Source organism: Macrotis lagotis, chromosome X (genome assembly GCF_037893015.1).
Source record: "Macrotis lagotis isolate mMagLag1 chromosome X, bilby.v1.9.chrom.fasta, whole genome shotgun sequence".
Taxonomy (NCBI): Eukaryota; Metazoa; Chordata; class Mammalia; order Peramelemorphia; family Peramelidae; genus Macrotis; species Macrotis lagotis.
Window position 1 is genome coordinate 279,389,411 of NC_133666.1, and position 19,770 is coordinate 279,409,180.

General features: G+C 36.3%; 1 protein-coding gene across 4 annotated transcripts in view; it reads right to left on the reverse strand.

The window, feature by feature from the left end:
* The window catches only part of CCDC152 (coiled-coil domain containing 152), a 101,146-nt gene that overhangs the window by 20,841 nt on the left and 60,535 nt on the right, over nt 1-19,770 (reverse strand). For 3 of the 4 annotated variants that reach the window (XM_074208310.1, XM_074208308.1, XM_074208309.1), the window contains 5 exons: nt 18,953-19,017; nt 7,207-7,309; nt 4,433-4,560; nt 2,434-2,523; nt 30-630 (listed from right to left, as the gene is read on the reverse strand). In XM_074208310.1, the coding sequence (XP_074064411.1) occupies nt 514-630; nt 2,434-2,523; nt 4,433-4,560; nt 7,207-7,309; nt 18,953-19,017 (503 nt within the window). In that variant the 3' untranslated portion in view covers nt 30-513. Of the gene's footprint in view, nt 1-29; nt 631-2,433; nt 2,524-4,432; nt 4,561-7,206; nt 7,310-18,952; nt 19,018-19,770 lie in introns of those variants that run through there. The other variant, XR_012472765.1, reaches the window with a different exon arrangement.

The window sequence follows — 19,770 nt, forward strand, 5'->3', positions numbered from 1 at the left end:
CTTTTCTTTAAAAAAGCTATGAAATTACATTTCTTTAAAATAACAGCTTTTATTATTTTTTGCATTTAACTCATGTATTTGATTTTGGAGAGTTAGATACATGAATAAAACTTTTGCAATGTCTTGTTTTCTTTATTTAGCCCTGCATCATTTTGTTTAAACTTTTGAGAGTTTTTCTTTAGTAAGGTCTGGAATGAAAGAATAAAAAGTTGGCATCTTATTAGCAGGTTGCTTAGAAAGTATTCCCATAGTCAATGATGGTTCAATAGGTAAATTTACTTCTATGGACCTGAACTCTTTTATGGTTAATACTAATAAGCAAGAATGTTAACTAGAACTTGAAAAGCAGAAAAAAAATGTGTGGAATTGTAAAAAAGATGAACAAACTCTCAATAAAACAAAATTTAAGCTTTGCATGTGTTTGTGTTTGTTAGATTAGTTATATGATACTGACCATTCCTACTATATATAAAGAGGCCATTTGGAAAGTAGAGTTCACAGTTGTGATCAGGGTCATTTTCGCTTGAGATGAGAATCCCTGCTAACAGTGAGGCGGTACTCTAAATCTCGAATAGTATCACGAAGAATGGCAATTTCCTTGTTTTTTTCTTCTTGGAGATGCTGGAGCTTCTGAATGAAGTAGTAAATATTTTGTTAGACCAGTATGGGAATAATAGCTCACATTTACACTTTCCTCAATACCTAATGAGATATTAGGGATTTGTTTGGTTTTGGGGAGGGTTGTAGTGATTTCATTGCTGTAGGGAACTTCTGTGGTGAAACTCCTGCTAATGCAGGATGATAACTACTTTGTAACTTAGGGTCTTACAGAGTTACAGCAGGCATTAATGACTTGTCTAGGGTTATGAAGTTAGTCAGTGCAAGTAGTGGACTTTAGATTCAGATCTGTCATTGTAATTTTTTTTTTTTAGTTTTTACGAGACAATGGGGTTAAGTGGCTTGCCCAAGGTCACACAGCTAGGTAATTATTAAGTGTCTGAGGCCGTATTTGAACTGGGGTCCTCCTGACTCCAGGGCTGGTGCTCTAACCACTGTGCCATCTAGCTGCTCCATCACTGTAATATTTTATTTTATTTTATTATTATTATTTTTTAGGTTTTTGCAAGGCAAATGGGGTTAAGTGGCTTGCCCAAGGCCACACAGCTAGGTAATTATTAAGTGTCTGAGGCCGTATTTGAACTTGGGTACTCCTGACTCCAGGGCCAGTGCTTTATCTACTGCACCACCTAGCCACCCCCATTGTAATATTTTAAAGCACAATTTTCTTCTTCACTTAGAACTTCTTGAAGACAATCATATAACTATTGTGGTACCACAAAGCACAATATGTCTATGAAAGGTATAGTTTCAGGATGAGGATATTCACGTTTTAGTCAAGTAGTTACTTTAAAATCTCATGTGTAGTGCTTTCTAATGTCCAACTTAATAAGATTTTACAAATGGCACCCTTTATAATAAAATAGTCTCCAAGAATAAAGCTGCAGACACAGATTTGTCTATCATTTCCCTCTTGGAGTTTTAAATTCTTACACAGTTATACACATTATATTTTCAAACTGGCAGGAATCTTTATCCTTCTGGTATTACAGAGGATATCTTTTAGATCTTCATAATAGTGCTATGAATTATCATAAGTAAGGAACAGCTTATTTTTTCATTTTGGTGATATTTAAATACAATATACTGGATGTTTCTCAAAACTACATTTCTGAATACTATATTTTTATTAGCCTCCAAAACAAAAGATGGTTAAGTACTGTAAGAGGAGTTTTGTGGAAGGAAAGTAATGATGTTGGCCCTTCATTCTCAAAGAAGGTTATGACCTCAGGGAGGTGATGCCATGACATGCACAGTAATTGGATTTGAGTGGGGAGGGCTGTGCTAAGTCACCAAGCCTCACTTTCTTCCCTGGAACCATCTGGGTCCAGTGGCCAGACCTCTGGTCATGTGCCTATATCAAGTTGTACAAGTTACTATACCCTTGAAATGATTCTGGGGGGGTCCAAGGAGTGGAGAAAGAAATGAAAATAATTTTCAAATGGTTATAATACAAATATATGTTGGGCACCAACTTTGCATGGAAAATGAGTTGGGAAATGATTTTAGCACACATAGAGCAATCTGATCATTTGATTTATATTCCAGCTCCTGACTAATGCAGATTGGTTCCAAAGTGACTTTTAGGATTTTGTGGGGAAGTCTCAGTATTAAGGATCTAGAACTTTGTATTTTAGAAAATAACTGGGCACACATGTGAAGCTCAACCCTAGCTCAGCATCATTCATATCTGTTAACAAGGTTTTGGCTATGTCTATAAATAGGGCCAGATTTGACACTAATTACCTATCATTATTTAGCCATTGATCTCCAATAAGGGAAAACATAATGAAAGAAAAAAATAAAACCACATACCCTTCTGTAGATATTCTGAGGAAAACCAGTAGAATCAGGATATGGTTTCGGTGTTGATTTCATCTGAGCTCTTGCCAGCTGAGCCTTAAACTGAATCAAATACATAAAATAATTGAGAATTTTAAAATTATATGGTTCATTATGGCATTTTTAATATCATATGATGGAATAATCCCATGCTTTTTTAAAAATTTTATTTAAGGCAATGGGGTTAAGTGACTTGCCCAATGTCACACAGCTAGGAAATTATTAAGTGTTTGATGCTGGATTTGAACTCAGGTACTCCTGACTCCAGGGCTGGTGGTACGCTATCTACTGCATCACCTAACTGCCCCCTTCCATGATTTTTTGATGTATGATTTGCCAATTAAACTATATTAAGCTATTGTTTAATTTGTAATATAAGTTCTTTTTAAGGAATAGTTCTTTTAAAAATTATTATATTTTATTAATGCCTTTATTTTTTATATCACATTGATTTCCAGATATACATATCTTTACCCTTGAACATTTCCTTGTAACAAAGCAAGACAGTTAAAATAAAACCAGTTGTCACAGTTAATGTGACATATCTGACAGTATGAGCCCAATATTCCCCTTCTGAACAGTTCTCTAACACTTAACAGAGAGGAGAGAGCTGTTATTTGTGTTCCTGGACCAAGAGGGAGTATGATAATTACATAGAGTTTGGTTTTCTTTAGGAATGATTCTTGAGAAAGGAAGAGTTCCCCCCCCCCAAAAAAAAAAACAACTAATAGACCATTTATTCCTTAAAAAAGGGATATTACAAACTTTTCAATTAAGACATGTCTTGTTTTTTGACAAGTATATTAAATAAAAATATTCTTAAGGTGTTTGCTTCATTCAAAAGTAAATAAAATTTAGTGCAAAACATCCATTTTCTGTCAAATTAATTCTCTCTTAGATTTAAAGGATGTTAGCTCTCTTCTTCTGTCTGCTACATTCTTCCCTTTATCTAGGATTACACCAGAAAGCTCGACCTAGCAGGGTAAGAGATCCAGGACAAATAAAAGTACTGACCAGGCTCCAAGCCATGATAATTCTAGGAACGTGGCCACTAGAGACAAACTGACCTTTATAAAAAACACATTTCTAGATCACAGGGCCCTAGTTGGTAGACTTTTTTTTTAGTTTTTTCAAGGCAAATGGGTTTAAGTGGCTTTCCCAAGGTCACAAAGCTAGGTAATTATTAAGTGTACTCAGGTCCTCCTGACTCCAGGGCCGGTGCTCTATCCACTGCATCACCTAGCTGCCCTGGTAGACTTAGTTTTTTCTGTTATTCTTGCTTCTCCATGTTTTGTTAGGATTCTCAGCAGTAAGGAGATCAGTGATTCCACTGCTTTGCTTCCCTGGATATATTCACTTTGAGTAGTAGCATCCTCCTCCCTACTCCTCTTCCTATCTCTCCATGATATAAAAACTGAGGGAAGGAAGGTGGGAAAAATAATTGCTCACAAAAGGTTGGAGATCCTCGGATTAAAGCATCAAGCTCAGAAAAGTAAGTGTTTTACAGTGGGATGCTTCAGAGATACACAGGCAAGGGACTGTGCTTAGTGGACAAGAACTCTGGCTGTGGAGTCAGAAAGAATTGGGAGGAGGACAAGGTCATCTAACCTCTCTGGGTCTCAGTTTGCATTTGATGAGCTCTAAGGTTGTTTTCAGCTTTAAAGAGTTATGAAATGTCAAGAAATGAGAAGGCATAGATGAACTTGTCCTATTGTTTTACCAGCCCTGTGGAAGTCTTTTTCATTCATCATTTTTGTTAATCCCTTTCACAATTTTGAGGAGAAAGGGCTTTCTGTAATTGCTGGAAGGGAGTGTCTGATACCTGAAACATAATGTTTGATAATGCTTCCAATATTATTTATAATGGCTAAATTCTTTGTAGATTCTGAACTTTTAAAATTCTGGTAATCTGCAAGGGTGGTATACATGTAATGTTGGAGCTTTTAACTCAATCTGGCAGTTGGAGAACTACCTCTATCTGTAGCTTGATTATTTCATTCTGTTTTTCCATATCTTGAGTTCTTAACTTTGTGGTCAACTCTGAAATTTCCATTTCCTTTTTCTCCATCAGTTCTTTGTGTTTTTCTTCATTTAGCTCAACTAATAAAAAGAAAAAATATCAAATGAGACTTTAATAATACAATTTGATACGATTTAAATACAATTTAGTACAACTTAAATACATGATTTTAAAGGAAATAAACCTATTCTTGAAGAGCTCTATTTGTCAAATCCAGGATTCTCAAGCAATTCTCTTATTCTTACTCTAAAATATCAATGGTAGCAGCAATAGCTATCATTTATATAGTTTGCAAAACACTTTAAAAATTAACTCGTTTTATCCTCAGAATTCTTCAACTTTAAACTTTTCAAAACTTTAACTTTAAACTTTGCAGATTCTATACAAATATTAACTCATCTTATTGTCTTTTTTTTTTTTTTTTTTTTTTTTTTAGTTTTTGCAAGGCAATGGGGTTAAGTGGCTTGCCCAAGGCCCACTGCTAGGTCATTATTAAGTGTCTGAGGCCGCATTTGAACTCAGGTCCTCCTGACTCCAGGGCCGGCTTCCCCCCACTCTTCTTATTCTCACAACAACCCAGTTTGCAGATGAAGAAGGCCAGGCGGGCAGCAGCCACGCAACTTGCCGGGGTCCCATGGCCCGGACCCCGTGGAGGCCGCATTCGGACTCAGGCCTTCCCGGTTCCCCGGGGCACCCCGGGCAGGATGCACAAAGGCTCCGGGATGTGGGGGGCTGAGGGGCGCAGGGGCGCAGGTGCAGGCAGGCCCGCCTCCCGGGGGCCGCTCCGGGCCGGGGCGCCGGGGCCGGCTCGGCCGCCTTAGCTACACTTAGCTACACGTCTGGAGCTCAGGCGTCCTTCGCACTGTCAGTCGGTTTTTTAGGGAGATTGTCTTCGTTCTGAGTTCTCCCCCCCCCCCCCCCCGCACCTGTCCGCCCTGGCCCTGGCCCTGGCCCAGCAGCCGACTCATCCCGCGACTCTCCGGGGCGCCCGCTCGGGGCCACGCTACCCAAGAGCGCGGGCCGGGCTTTCCCTTTCGCGGCTGTGCAGACTCTTCACCGTTACAACGCCGCCAAGCTCGCGGGGCGCAGCGGGTGCTCCAGGGCGGGCCCCTGGGGGCCCCTGGGGGCCCTCCCGCACTGCGCGGCCGCCGCCCCCTCCCTGTGGCCCCGAGGCTCCGCGGAGTTCAAGCGCAGCCAGTCGTTGGAGGGCGCACTTCCCTCGTGGGGCTGCTGGGGAGATGCCCAGACGCGCGGGCACCCCGGGCCAGGGGAAAGCGCCGGGGCGTGGCGCCGTCTTTGTTCCAGGTGGCATAGACGGGCCGGCGAACGTAAAGAGTTTTCATTAAAGCGGCATACATCACAGCCCAAGTCCCTGTGTGCGCACAGGTATCTGTGCTAATGCACACATGCGTACCTATGTCTGTCTGTCTGTCTGAGTATCCTAGGACCTTCGGGGGCACGTGCCACTTCTTCCCTGGATACACGGATATGCCATCCCGCTTAGCCTTGGCGGCCCTCTGGGGCTGGCAGTCATCACAACAGACCGGCTCTCACCCTGGAAGGGGCACAGAGGCCTGCATTCCCGTCAGACTCCTCCCCGGCCTGCAGGGAGTGAGCCAGTGGCCTGCGGCCAGAAAGACCTTGCAGTGATTCTGTGGGAGAGAGAGACCTTGGGGTCCGCCTTAGCCACCTGTTTGTCCGATAACGGACTGTGAGAACAGCAGCAGGCCTTCTCTTGTCTGAGAAGTGCTAAACTACCAAGATCTCGCATCCCCAGACATTAATTCATTTAACAGAAGGTCATTAGAAATCTTCTGATCCCCTCCCATCTGGATGGGGAGGTGATATTTTATGAAAATATTCTATACTTTTTTTGTTGCTGGGTAGGTTTTTCGTGTAAATATTGTAATAACCTTAACCGATCAGGTTGGAAGAGAGGGGGCTGGGGGGGGATGTACTAAGCCATGTAATCTTGCTTGACTGTCACCTGGGGCAGCTCCTTGATCTCCACTACCTTTGTGAGATTTGGGGGTGCCCTTTTCTCTAGAAAAGCCAAAATAAACTTGCCTTTTTGCTCAGAGGAGTCTATTTTTTTTAAAAGTGGATTCTTATCCCACACATCCTCAGTAAGAGGGGTTAAGAGGTGGACAAAGTTCTTGGAGTCACAAAAGACTTAAATTCAAATCCAGCATAAGAAACTTCCTTGTTGTGTGACCTTGAGCAAGTCATTTAACCTCTGTTTGCCCCTGGAGAAAGAAATAGCAAAACAATCCACTATCTCTGCCAGGAAAATCCTGAGGACAGAGTCAAGGTCATGAGGAGTCAGACATGACTGAATGCACTGAACAACATTATCAGTTTCTAAACTGGACAGACCATGACTCAAGAGGAATTCTTTTGAAAAGAATAAAATTTGTTCAATCATAAATGGCAGGCACGAAAAATACCTAGATAAGTTATTTCTCTTTCAATTAAGAGTACAAACTTTTAAAAGATATAATATTTCATAATATCAATTAATTGGTTTGGGGTGAAATGTCAAATACAAATTACCAAGATTGATTTTTAAAAAATTTAAATATAATGCATTTTAAAATGTGATAGATCTAGATATAAAGGTGAAATTACTAAGGCAGCAAAATTATGAAAATTAGATTTTGGGGGATAGGAATGTGATACAACGATGATTTAAAAATCATATAAATAGAAAGTTTTAAGGCACCTACATTTTTTTTGTATATCCAGATGAATTTTTCTAATTTCCATCTTGTGTTCTTCCTCATTAATTTGAATTTCCTTCAAGAGTTTGTCAATCTGATGCTTATATTCCTGTAAAAGAAAACATCATTTTATATGTATATACTAAATGTGCCTCATAATTGTCCATGTAGCATTTCCTCAGGATATTAGTTCCAATCTGTACTAGCACCTGTGGGTACCTAGTGATGGCTAATCCTAAAGCTATTTATTATTCATAAGCTCCTATCAATGTGCTCCCTAAAAACTTGTTGAAGAAGGATATAGTATCTACTCAAAGGAGGGTAGGAGGGGTAAGGTATAGTCTCTACTTACGGGCAGGCCTCTCTTAGTACCTAGACTCCTTGTACTTAATCCCTTTTTCCTTCAGCCTTCCTATTAAAGACCAAATCCAAGTTCAGATATCAGCTTCAGGAGCAAGAAGGTGATGAATATTCATATCAACAAAATGTGGTTTATTTAGTGATACCCAGAACAAGGTGAAATCTAACAGCTGTTAAGGGCATATCATCATGTCAGGGAGAAAGAACAAGCTTCTGAACTTGGAAAACCTGGGTTCATGTCTCTCCTTCTGACAAAGACTGGCTCTTTATTGTGTTTTTGAGGGGCAGCTAGATGGTATAGTGGATGGAGCACCAGCCTTGGAATCCAGAGGACCTAAGTTCAAATCTCGCCTCAGGTACTTGACATTTACTTATATGAATTTGGGCAAGTCATTTAACCCTGATTGCCTCAAATTCAGAGCCATCTCCAGTTATTCTGATCCATATGTGACCACCATATGAAGCCCAGATGGCTTCAGAGGAGAGAGTGAGGTTGATGATTTAGCATAGCCCCCACCTCCACTCAAATTCAATTCATGTGTTTGTCATGATATCACCTCCCTGATGACATGGTCTTCTTTGAGAATGTAGGGTAAACATCATCAGCTATTAGATACAATTAGTTCAAAGCAATTGATTACTGAGCTGGCATAGTAAGGAAAATGGGTACAAAACATTCTTCCCCCCAAACCTTGGGCACATTCTTTCCCCAAATACACATAACATTTATGAGAAGAGTGAGCTCAGTTTTAAAGTAAAATGGTCATGGGGAACATGGTTAGGATATAGCAAAGGCAACTCATGACTCCTAATGCTTCTTGGCCAGGAAGTTTTCTCTTTTCCCAGACTCTTCATGCATTTTCTCTTGATTGCTGCAACTCTGCTGAATAAATTACTCAGGTGGGTTTCCAGAATTTGCTGGATTATGTGTCCACTCCATCATTTGTGTTTTGAACTCTCTCCAATGAGCAAGCTTTTGACCTGCTCGATGAAGTGTTTCTCTCTGGGCAGGGCATTGCTGGACAAATGAGATCTCCCTTAAGGGACCTCTTTCAAAAATTGCACCACTGAACTGCCCCAACTTGGTCAGAGCTTAATTATTTAAAACTCTGAAAAGGTTTTCCATCAATTGCAGAAAAAAAAAACATGTTCACATTTCAAAAAGGGATCAAGTATTAGCACCTCGTTAACATATTAGCATACCTTACCTGAAGGAATAGAGCCCAATTCCTCTTTTCTTACAGAAAGAACTAATTATCATGTATTAATTGTCATGATATAAATATTCTTTGAATAATCTGCTTTGAAACCAGTTCTTGCAAAGCAAAAATTCAAATTTAAATTTAAACATTAAAAGTTGTAGTCATGTCTTCTGGACACCAGAGAGCACCAAAACATTAGTGTTCCTGTTAGTATGAGCCCAACTTTCAAATGTGGCTCTGAACAGAGCCTCTTATTCAGAACCACAGAAACTTAAGTCATAGAGTACTTAAAAGTAACCTCTTACCAAATTCAGAATCCCTTCAACATGTGTACATATATGTACATACTTTCAGTAATGAAACTTATTGCTTAATAAGACATGATCAATTTTAATTAGAAAAGTCTTTTTTTTATATTGTGCTAAAAATGTCCCTCCCTGAAACTTCTCTTCATTAATCCTATCTAAGATTAATTTCTCTTTCCTGGAGTCTCTTTTTTTTTTAGGTTTTTGTAAGGCAAATGGGGTTAAGTGGCTTGCCCAAGACCACACAGCTAGGTAATTATTAAGTGTTTGAGACCGGACTTGAACTCAGGTACTCCTGACTCCAGGGCCGGTGCTCTATCCACTGCGCCACCTAGCCGCCTCCCTGGAGTCTCTTTGAAAAAACTCTTCTTACCACTTGTCCCTTCAAGTTTTTTCTTCTTCAGGGTAATAGTTCCAGTTTGTTTAATTACTCCTCATATGAAATGGTTTCCATGTTGACTTCTGTACCATCCTATTTATCTTCCTCTGGACTCATTCTATTAATGTCTTCTTTAAATTAAAACCTTTGGTACTGAAAACCAGTCATACCCAGAACAAGGTAAAGTCTTGCAGTTTGACAAGAGCTGAGTATGATAGAAAATATCATATTCCTAATTCTAGGCACTGTACTATCATTGATAATAGAGCTTAGCTTATTAGGTAACCATGTCATACAACTGGCTCATTCAGGGTTTATTGTCTACTAAAATCCTATGAAGAGTAGCTGACTAATTCTCTTTCAATTTTTCTTATGGTATAAACTTTATCTGTGTTGTCTTTATGTGGTTTAAGATTCTGTTTCTATGTTGTATTTATATGGTTTAATTTAAATGGCACAGCGGATAGAGTACTAGCCTTGGAGTTAGAAGGACAGGAGTTTGACAGCCTCAGACATTTACTAACAAGTCACCTAATCCTACTTTTTTTGCATGCAAGGTCATCTCCAGTTGTTCTCATTCATATGTGGACACTGGACCCAGATGGTTCTAGTGGAGAAAGTGAGGCTGGTGACTTAGCACAGCATTCCTCACACTCCAATTCAATTCATGTACTTGTCATGGCATCACCTCCCTGATGTCATGATCTTCAAGAATGAAGGATATTGGGGCAGCTAGGTGGCGCAGTGGATAGAGCACCGGCCCTGGAGTCAGGAGTACCTGAGTTCAAATCCAACCTCAGACACTTAATAATTACCTAGCTGTGTGGCCTTGGGCAAGCCACTTAACCCCATTGCCTTGCAAAAAACCCAACAACCTAAAAACAAAAACAAAAATAAAATGCATTTAATTGGGGTGACTAGGTTGCACAGTGGATAGAGCACTGGCCCTGGAGTCAGGAGTACCTGGGTTCAAATACGGCCTCAGACATTAGCTGTGTGACCTTGGGCAAGCCACTTAATCCCATTGCCTTGCAAAAAAAAAAAACCCTAAAAAGAATAAAGGATAAACCCTATGTTCTCAGGTTTATTAAACACTGAATTGAGTTCACTTCTTATTTTTTCATTATCTAGTCTGTTCCAAGTTTATTTTTCTATTTTTAACCATTTCTAAATGTGACTTTCAATATCTAAGGCATGTATCAATTTATTGAATTCTTTTTTTTTTTTTTGCAAGGCAATGGGGTTAAGTGGCTTGCCCAAGGCCACACAGAGCCAGGTAATTATTAAGTGTCTGAGACTGCATTTGAACCCAGGTACTCCTGACTCCAGGGCCGGTGCTTTATCCACTGCGCCACCTAGCCGCCCCTGGCATGTATCAATTTAAAGGATATTTTTAGGTATTTTCTGTGAATGTTAGTCTATATCTAGCTTTTTCCAGAGAGTATGCTTGGTTTCCTCAACAGGGTTATCAAAGAATAAATTTTTTACTATAGGACCTGGGGCCTTTGGATTCATCAAACATTAGCCATTATAGTCATTTGCCTTTTTATGTTGTGTACCTAATTTATTTCACTGATTTTTTTAAACCAGTAGTAAATAACTTTGTTGATTACAGTTTGTAGTGTAGTTTGAAAACTGCTAGGTTTCCTTTACTCCAACTTTTCCCCCTTTATTTCTTTTGAGATTCTTGATTTTTTTTTCTTCCATAGAAATTTCATTTTTTTTCTAGATCTATACAATAATCCTTTGGGAGACTGATTGGCATGATCCCACATAAGTAAATTAATTTAGAGATTATTGTTATTTTTATTACATAATTAAATTCTGCTCAAGAACAAATATTTCTAGACTTATTGAGGTTTCTATTTCTATATTGCAAATTTAAAGCTTTCTATAAAAGTTTTGTTATATTCACATGGTTCCTGTATGAGAGAATGTAGGTAGATTCCCAAATATTTTGTTCATTCTATAGTTATACTGAACGGAATCTCTTTTTCCATCTTGAGCTAATCTGTTTTACTGGTAATATAAATAAATCTAATGTATATAGATTTATTTAACATAGTAAATTTTGCTGAATTTAATACTATTTTAGGTTTTTTTTAGTTTTGGGTTCTTTTGGGGATTCTTTTAGTTTTGGGGTTAGTTTTGGTAATATATATCTGCAGGAAATGATAGTTTTAATTTGCATTTTTCTTATTATCAGTGGATTTGGGACATTTATTTCATATGGCTACTGATAGCTTGGGATTTCTTCCATTTTCAAATTATCCTTTGTCAACTTGCACATGATCCTTGTTCATACAAAATTTGAATCAATTACTTAGCTGTCTGGAAATGAGAATCTTATCAGATAAACCTATTGCAAAGATTCTTCTCGTCTCCCCAGTTATGTGTTCCTTCTAATTTTAGCTGTATTGGTTTTGCTTATGCAAAACTTTTGAAATTTTATGTAATCAAAGTTGTCTCTTTTATCTTCTGAGTTCCTCTCCATTCCTTGTTTAGTAATGAACTCTCTTTCCCTCTTCATAAATCTGAAAGATAATTTCTTCCTTCCTCTTCTACTTTGATTATGATGTCACCCCTTATGTCTAAATCATATAGATTCATTATAGCTTATTTTATTAATCAGTAGAAGATGTTGGTATGTATCTATTTTCTGCCAGATTGCTTTACAATATTCCCAAGGATTTTTTTTAAAGCAAAGGATTAGTTCTTTCCTCAGTATCTGGGGTACTTGAAAATACCAAACACAAATCTGTATTCATTTCCTTATGTATATTGTATACTAATTTGTTCCACTGATAAAGCTCTATTTCTTAAGCAGTATCAAACTATTTTGTTGATTGCCACTTTAGCATAATTTGAGATCAGGTACTGTTAGATTTTCTTCCTTCCCTTTTTTCCCCCACTACTTCTTTTTAAAGTATTGAATATTTGTTTCTCTAAATTAATTTCATTATTATTAATTTTTCTGTCTCTAAAAACTAATTATTTGTTAGTTTGGTTGGCATGGCACTGAAAATTTCAAAAAATGAAAATTAAAAGTAAATTAATTTAGATAGTATTGCCATTTTTATTATTTTGCCATAGTCAAACAACAAATAATGATTATTTCTCTACTAATTTAGGTCTATATTTATTCTTATAATAAATGTGATTAAAATTTATGTAGTTCTTGTGGGTATTGATAGAGCTTGCAAATATTTTATATGTTCTGTAGCTATTTTGAGTGGATTTTTACTTTCTACCTCTTCCTTCTGGAGTTCTGTTGATACTATACAGAAATGCTGATGAATTATGAAGATTTACAATATTTTTGTTTCCTCCTTTTTTTCTTATACTTTTATTCAGTTTTATTCAGTTTCTTTTTGTTGTATATCAGAGAGCAAATCGAAGGAGATAACATATATAAGCACTTTGCAAATGTTAAAGTACAATATAAAAGTTAGTTTTAACTAGTACCAGTATCACTACCACTACTACCACCACTGCTACATTAAATATTATTGATGATAATGGATCTCCCTTCTCCATTACATATAATATTGGCTTTTGGTTTTAGAATTTACCATATCAAGGAGATAGTACATTTATTCCTATTTCCTACTTTGTTTGTTTGTTTTTTAACAGAAATAGGTGATGGATTTATGAAAAGTTTTTTCTAGCATCTATTGAAATAACCAGGTTCGTTGTGTTATTTTTGCTATTAATTTTGCCTATCATGTTTATAGTTTTCCTTATATAATGGGGGAAAGGAGGAATGTCTAATGAAGACCCTTGTTGGAGTACATGCTAAGGCCTATTCTCCCTATAATATTTGTTGAACTGATTTTGTATTTCTCAGATAACCCCAACCTGATTATAATGTCTAATATTTTTAACAAGATGAAATTTTTTAGCTATTAAAAATATTTACATTAGGTTTATTAGGAACATTGGTTTAAAGTTTTTTTTCTTGCCTTTGTTTTTCCCTGGTTTAGGTATCAAAAACATAATTGAATCAGAGTTTGAAAGTATCCTTTCTTTTTCTGTTTTTGTAAATTGTTTATATAATACTGGAATAATTACTCTTTGAAAGTTTGAGGGAATTCATTTGAAGATTCATCTGGTTCTCAAATTTCTTTAGATTTTCAAATATTTTTGTTCAACCCAATTATTGGTTTTGTTGGTACCAGACTGGACAGAATAGTTCTTGATAATTGATTTATTTCATTTTTTGCGAATTCTCCTTTTTAATTTTAGATACAATTTCCCCCCCTCTCTTTAAAATCAGACTAGCTAATTCTTTACATATTGCACTAGGTTTTTAAACTCCAACATTATTTACCAAATTTGTTTGTTTTTAATTTTTTTAAAATCTTTTTTGATTTTCAAACTTTCTATTTTGATGTGTAAGTGAAAATTTTTAGTTGGCTACTTTTCTAGTTATTTTAGAATTCCCACGGCCAATTCATTGTCCTTTGTTGATGAATACATTTAAATAAATGAATTTCTCCCAAAAAGATTGCTTTAGCTACATTACAAAAGTTCTGGTATGTTGTTTCATTGTTGCCATTTTGTTTGCTAAAATTTTTTTTGCTTTTGTATCTATTGTGTGTCTTTTTAATTCATTAATTCTTCAGGATTAAATTATTTAGTCTTGGATAATTTTTTAAAAATTAATTTTAAAAATTAAGAATAATTTTTTATAACTAATTTTAATTAATTTATATTGCTTTCTTCAAAGACTCATTATGGAATACAAATTTTACTTCATTATGTTAATAAAGTATATTCTTAATAATTCTTCTTTTCCTGCATCTATTTGTGAAGTTTTTATGCCCCTAAATGTGGTCAATTTTCATAAAAATGTCATGCTTCAATGGGGAAATATATAAATTTCTTTCTATCCTTATTTTGTATGTCAACAGATATTAATATTTTGTAGTTTTTTGGGGGTGCTTCTTTTTGGTAAGATATTAGGGTTAAGTGACTTGCCCAAAATCACACAGCTAAGTAAGTATTAAGTGTTTGAGATCACATTTAAACTCAGGTTCCCCTGACTCCAGGGATGGTACTCTATCCACTGTGCTGCCTAGTTGCCCCCATGTCTAGTTTAACAAAGTTTTATTGAGGTTCTTAACTACTACTATATATTTATCTTTTTTATCAGATTTCTTTAGATTTGAAAGGCATAAACTGAGGTTCCTTCTAATTTGGTTTTACTGTTTATTTCTTTCTACAATTCAAAGAGCATCTTAATTGAGTTTAGATGCAATGTCATTCACTGCATATGTATATGCCAATATCAGTAATTTATACATATCAATAATTTATATATGTATTCAATGATATATATATATATATATATTTATGTAAATATATAAATGCAGTGGCTAATTATAGATGATGCCTTTAATCATAATTTTCCATGGTTATCTTTTTTATTACATCTATTTTTATTGTCATTGTTTCTTGAAATCATGACTGATCCCTTGAATTTACCTGATTCAATAGATTTGCTCCAGACCCTCTATTTTAACTGTATGTGAATATTTAGGTTTCAAGTTTATCTCTTGTAAATAAACATACTGTTGGATTTTGCTTTTTAATCCTTTCTGCTGTTTGCTTCTATTCTGTTGGAGAATTCCTTCCATTTCACATTCATTATTATGCTTATTTATTGTGTATCTCCCTCCATCCTATCCACTTGTAATTTTTCTTATCTTTGTTCTTGATTCCTCATTTACAAAAGGGAAGGTGACAAAAGAGATTTCACTCTAATGATCTATAATTGAAGCATCAGTTTTTGCTGCATCACCCCATCTCATATTCTCTTTTTCCAAATTTTACATTTTCATTCTTTCATTCATTTCCTCCTTTATACTTTATACTCAGATTGTTTTGTTTGGTTTCTCATTGCTCCCTAACCTATCCTGCTCTCTGCTCTCTCTCTCTCTCTCTCTCTCTCTTTTTAGTTTTTTTTGCAAGGCAAATGGGGTTAAGTGGCTTGCCCAAGGCCACACAGCTAGGTAATTATTAAGTGTCTGAGACTGAATTTGAACTCAGGTACTCCTGACTCCAGGGCTGGTGCTTTATCCACTATGCCACCTAGCTGCCCCTCTGCTCTCTCTCTTAAATCTTTCTCTCTACTTTGTTTTTCTATCCTCTCCTATTTCCCTATTGAGTTTAAAGTACCTCTCCCCAAAACTGTGCATATTCATCCTTCTTTTGTCTAGTTCAGATGAAACTAGCTTCATGAGATACCTATTCCCTTGACTCTGTTCTTCTGTTTGTTCACTCTTCATATCTTGTATCCCTATTATTGATTACTAGGTTCTCTTCCCTTTCTTCCTTCTCCCTCCAGCATTTCCTTTCCCCTTCTGTTTCCTTCTCCTTAAACCATCAAAGTAGAATAAAACTGTGTCCTGATTCTGTGTCTGGTGACCTTTGATGATATTGGGGTTCTCAAGAAGAGAGTTTTTCCTCCCCCTATTGAAAGTAAAACAAATTATCAGGGAATAATCTCTTCCAACTAATCAAAAGTAATTATCTTTCTAGATTTCTCTTAAATCCTATAGCTGCATTTGAAATTTTCTAATCCTTTTTGTCTTTTTATCAATCATACTTGGAAATCTCTATTTCATTAAAAGTTCATTTTCCTTTCTGAGATTATACATAGTTTTGCCAGATAGTTTATTCTTGCTAGTAAGACTTTTTGCCTTTTAAAATACTGTATTCCTTGCTGTCCTTTTCTTTATAATGATACCTGCCAAGTCAGGGTGATCCTGACAGTGGATCTTTGACATTCTTTTTTTTTTTTAAAGCTGTTTGTAACATTTTTTTCCCTTTGATTTGGAAGTTGTGAAGTTTACCTACAGTGTTATTGAGAAATTTCATTTTGGAGTTTCTTTAAGGTGGCAGCCAGTGGATTCTTTACATTTTCATATTATCCTCTGATCCAAGAATCTGAGCAGTTTTCATTTATAATTTCTTTTTTTTTTTGCAAGGCAATGTGGTTAAGTAGCTTGTCCAAGGCCACACAGCTAGGTGATTATTAAATGTCTGAGGCCGGATTTGAACTCAGGTACTCCTGACTCCAGGGCCAGTGCTCTATCCACTGTGCCACCTAGCTGCCCCCATTTATAATTTCTTTAAACATTTTATTTAAGATTTTTTTCAGGGGGATGAGGGTAATCTTAATTTTCTGACAATTATTCTTAGGTGATTGATCCATGATTTATTTTTTAGGTCAATTGCTTCTGATAGTATGGAACTACATTTTCTTCTGTTTCCATTCTTTCCACCCAATCATTTTTTTTTTTGAACATTTCCTGCTATGTTTTTTAATAGGCTAATTTTAATTTGGGGGTGAAGTTTATCATTCTTTGTTTAAAGCTATTTTAATGTTCTTTGTCATGCCTTCCCCACTAGTCATAGTTTCTTTCAACACAATATCTTGTATTTATTTTAAAATTTCTTCCAGGTACTCTGGCAGTCTTTGTGGATAGGACTTTCTCTGAGACTCTACTTTGACCTTTTCTGGGTCTACTCTTTGGCCTTCTTTCAATGTACAATATTTCTTCATTTCAAACATTTCTTCAGTTTACTCTTATCTCCTATCTCAGTTTCTGGAGTAGGATTTTGTGCTTAGGTCAGATTCAGATTTTTCTCTTACTCTTGGATGGTATAGGCAAATTGTATCTAGTATTTGATGTAGTTAAGATTAGTTGCTGCTGGGGCAGCTAGGTGGCGCAGTGAATGGAGCACCAACAGCCCTGGAGTCAGGAGGATCTGAGTTCAAATCCAGTCTCAGACACTTAATAATTACCTAGCTGTGTGACCTTGGGCAAGTTACTTAACCCCATTGACTTGTTACCCCCCCCCCCCAAAAAAAAAGATTAGTTTCTGCTTTCTGATTTCTGCATGAATTCCTGGGTTTTGGCTTGGTCTCTCAATGTTACTGACTGAGTTTTTGACTTGGCTTCTTTGTCTCCTGCTCCTACAGGCATGAAACCAGGGTTGATCTGTCAGTTGTGAGCCTGACAGATCTCTACCAGCTGTGATTGACTGTTGCCTAGGTGTTGGTAGCATGGCTGCTGCATACACCTAACTACTTTACCTCCCAGAGGTTGTGCTGGCCATTTCTTCTGCTATAGCTCCAGCATCAACTGCTTGGGTGCTAGGCTAGCATCTTTTTCTGCTATTGTTAAGGCACAGACTCTGCAAACTTGATTCATGCCTGAATTTGGATCTGAGGTTTCGACTTTTTAATAGAAGTTAAAAATGGCAGAAGCTTTAGAGGGCCTTCTGGAAGCAGTTCACTTGTAATCCACTTAAAGTGCTTCATCACGTAGATGACAAATGGAAAGTGCAATGGTTAACTGAAGATGAGAAAAAAAAATTTCCATATACAAATATATTTATATATGTTGCATATATGCAACAAACACATCTGGAGAGGCAGCATAATACAATAGATAGAAAACTATTCTCAGAATTGGGAAGATTTGTGTTCAAATCTTTTTTTATTTTTATTTTTTTGTTCAAATCTTTTTTTTTTTAGGTTTTTGCAAGGCAATGGGGTTAAGTGGCTTGCCCAAGGCCACACAGCTAGGTACTTATTAAGTGTTTGAGACCAGATTTGAACCCAGGTACTCCTGACTTCAGGGCCGGTGCTTTATCCACTGTGCCACCTAGCTGCCCCCTGTTCAAATCTTGATATGAGAAATACACACTGGTTATGTGGACCTAGGCAAGATACTTAAACACTCAGGAGCTTTTTCATTGGAGTTACCTCTACCAATAAAATCAAAGACCTGAGAGGGAGGGAGGGAGGGAGGGAGGGAGGGAGGGGAGAGAGAGAGAGAGAGAGAGAGAGAGAGAGAGAGAGAGAGAGAGAGAGAGAGAGAGAGAGATATTTGTCTACTTTATAATTTAAAAACATTAAGACTCATTTAGGAGTGTTATGAACAATCAAGAACCCCATTAAAAGAATGAAAGAAGAATGTGTTAGAGAAAGTAGAACCTATTTGTTGTTTAATGCAGTAAAAGAAATTTACTGGTACAATTCTGATTGATATTCTCTATATTCTTTTTGGACTCCACACCGATTCTTCTTCTTCCTTGGAAGTTAAATTCTACTTTAGAAAAAAGTGTTTCAATAACTTTTCATTGTATTTTGTAAATTGAAGTTCAATTCACTTCAATTACTCAACATGCCATAATGAGTTTTTGAAGACTATATTCAATGGAAAGGCATTGAATGTGGGCTTGGAGACCAGCCCAGCTAAATTCAAAAAAGCATGTCATTTAATGGTTGGTCACCAGGGAGTAAATAATTTGGCAATTCATAAAGGTCATCTAAAATATGGAGTTGCTATCTGCATCAATGGAGTGTTCCCACTTATGATATAATAAATATATTGAAGTACCAAAACAAAAAAAAGTATTTTGCAAATATAACCATTCTTTTTTTATCTTTTTTCCCTTTCAATTTAAGGTCTCAGCACATTAAGTCTCACCTGCTCATGAGATTTTAACTTCTCCCTCAGGATACCATTGTTTTTCTTTAGCTGCTCATTTTCATCTGTATAAAAACATTAAGATACATGTTTATACATTGTACTACTTTCCTACCTAAATGTTCTCTCATTGTGTCACTGAGCTTAAGTCACAATTTCATATTTTTATACATAATTGCAAAAAAAATCAAAGTACTTAATTTTTTGACTTTGCTAACTATCCACTAATGACAAGTAATAACCTTTCATTTCTCTTATCTGTTGAAAGTGTGTAATAATAGTTACATTATCTACCTTTCAAATATATATGTAGACACATTTGCAAATAAATATGTATGTTTTGTAAACCACCACCATATATTGCAATTACTTATGATACTCGTAAGTTGAAGTATATACATATAAACTATCATTACAACTCAAAATATTTGCATTTATTTCTATAACTAATAAGGCCTATCTAGTCAAATAAGATACTTTCAAAGATGTGACAACTGTAAGGGGGTGGGTGGTGCTTGTTTTTTGCTGCATAAATCTCAATTTGCTGTTCATTTGGCCTCCATATTTTTAGACTTGAGCACTTGATTTTTTTTTTGATGTCTTTCACTTTTTAGCAGTGCATAGGCCGATTTGCACAGCAATTCAATAGAAAAAACTTTCTGTACCCTTTAAATTTCAGATAGATTAAAAAAACTTTCTTCCAAAATCCAAACTAAATAAAATTTCATTCTGATTTAGTTATCTTATGAGACAAAAGATTATTAAACACATGTCTAATACATTTCATAATAAGTGGTAAGAGAATATAAAGTTGGTGG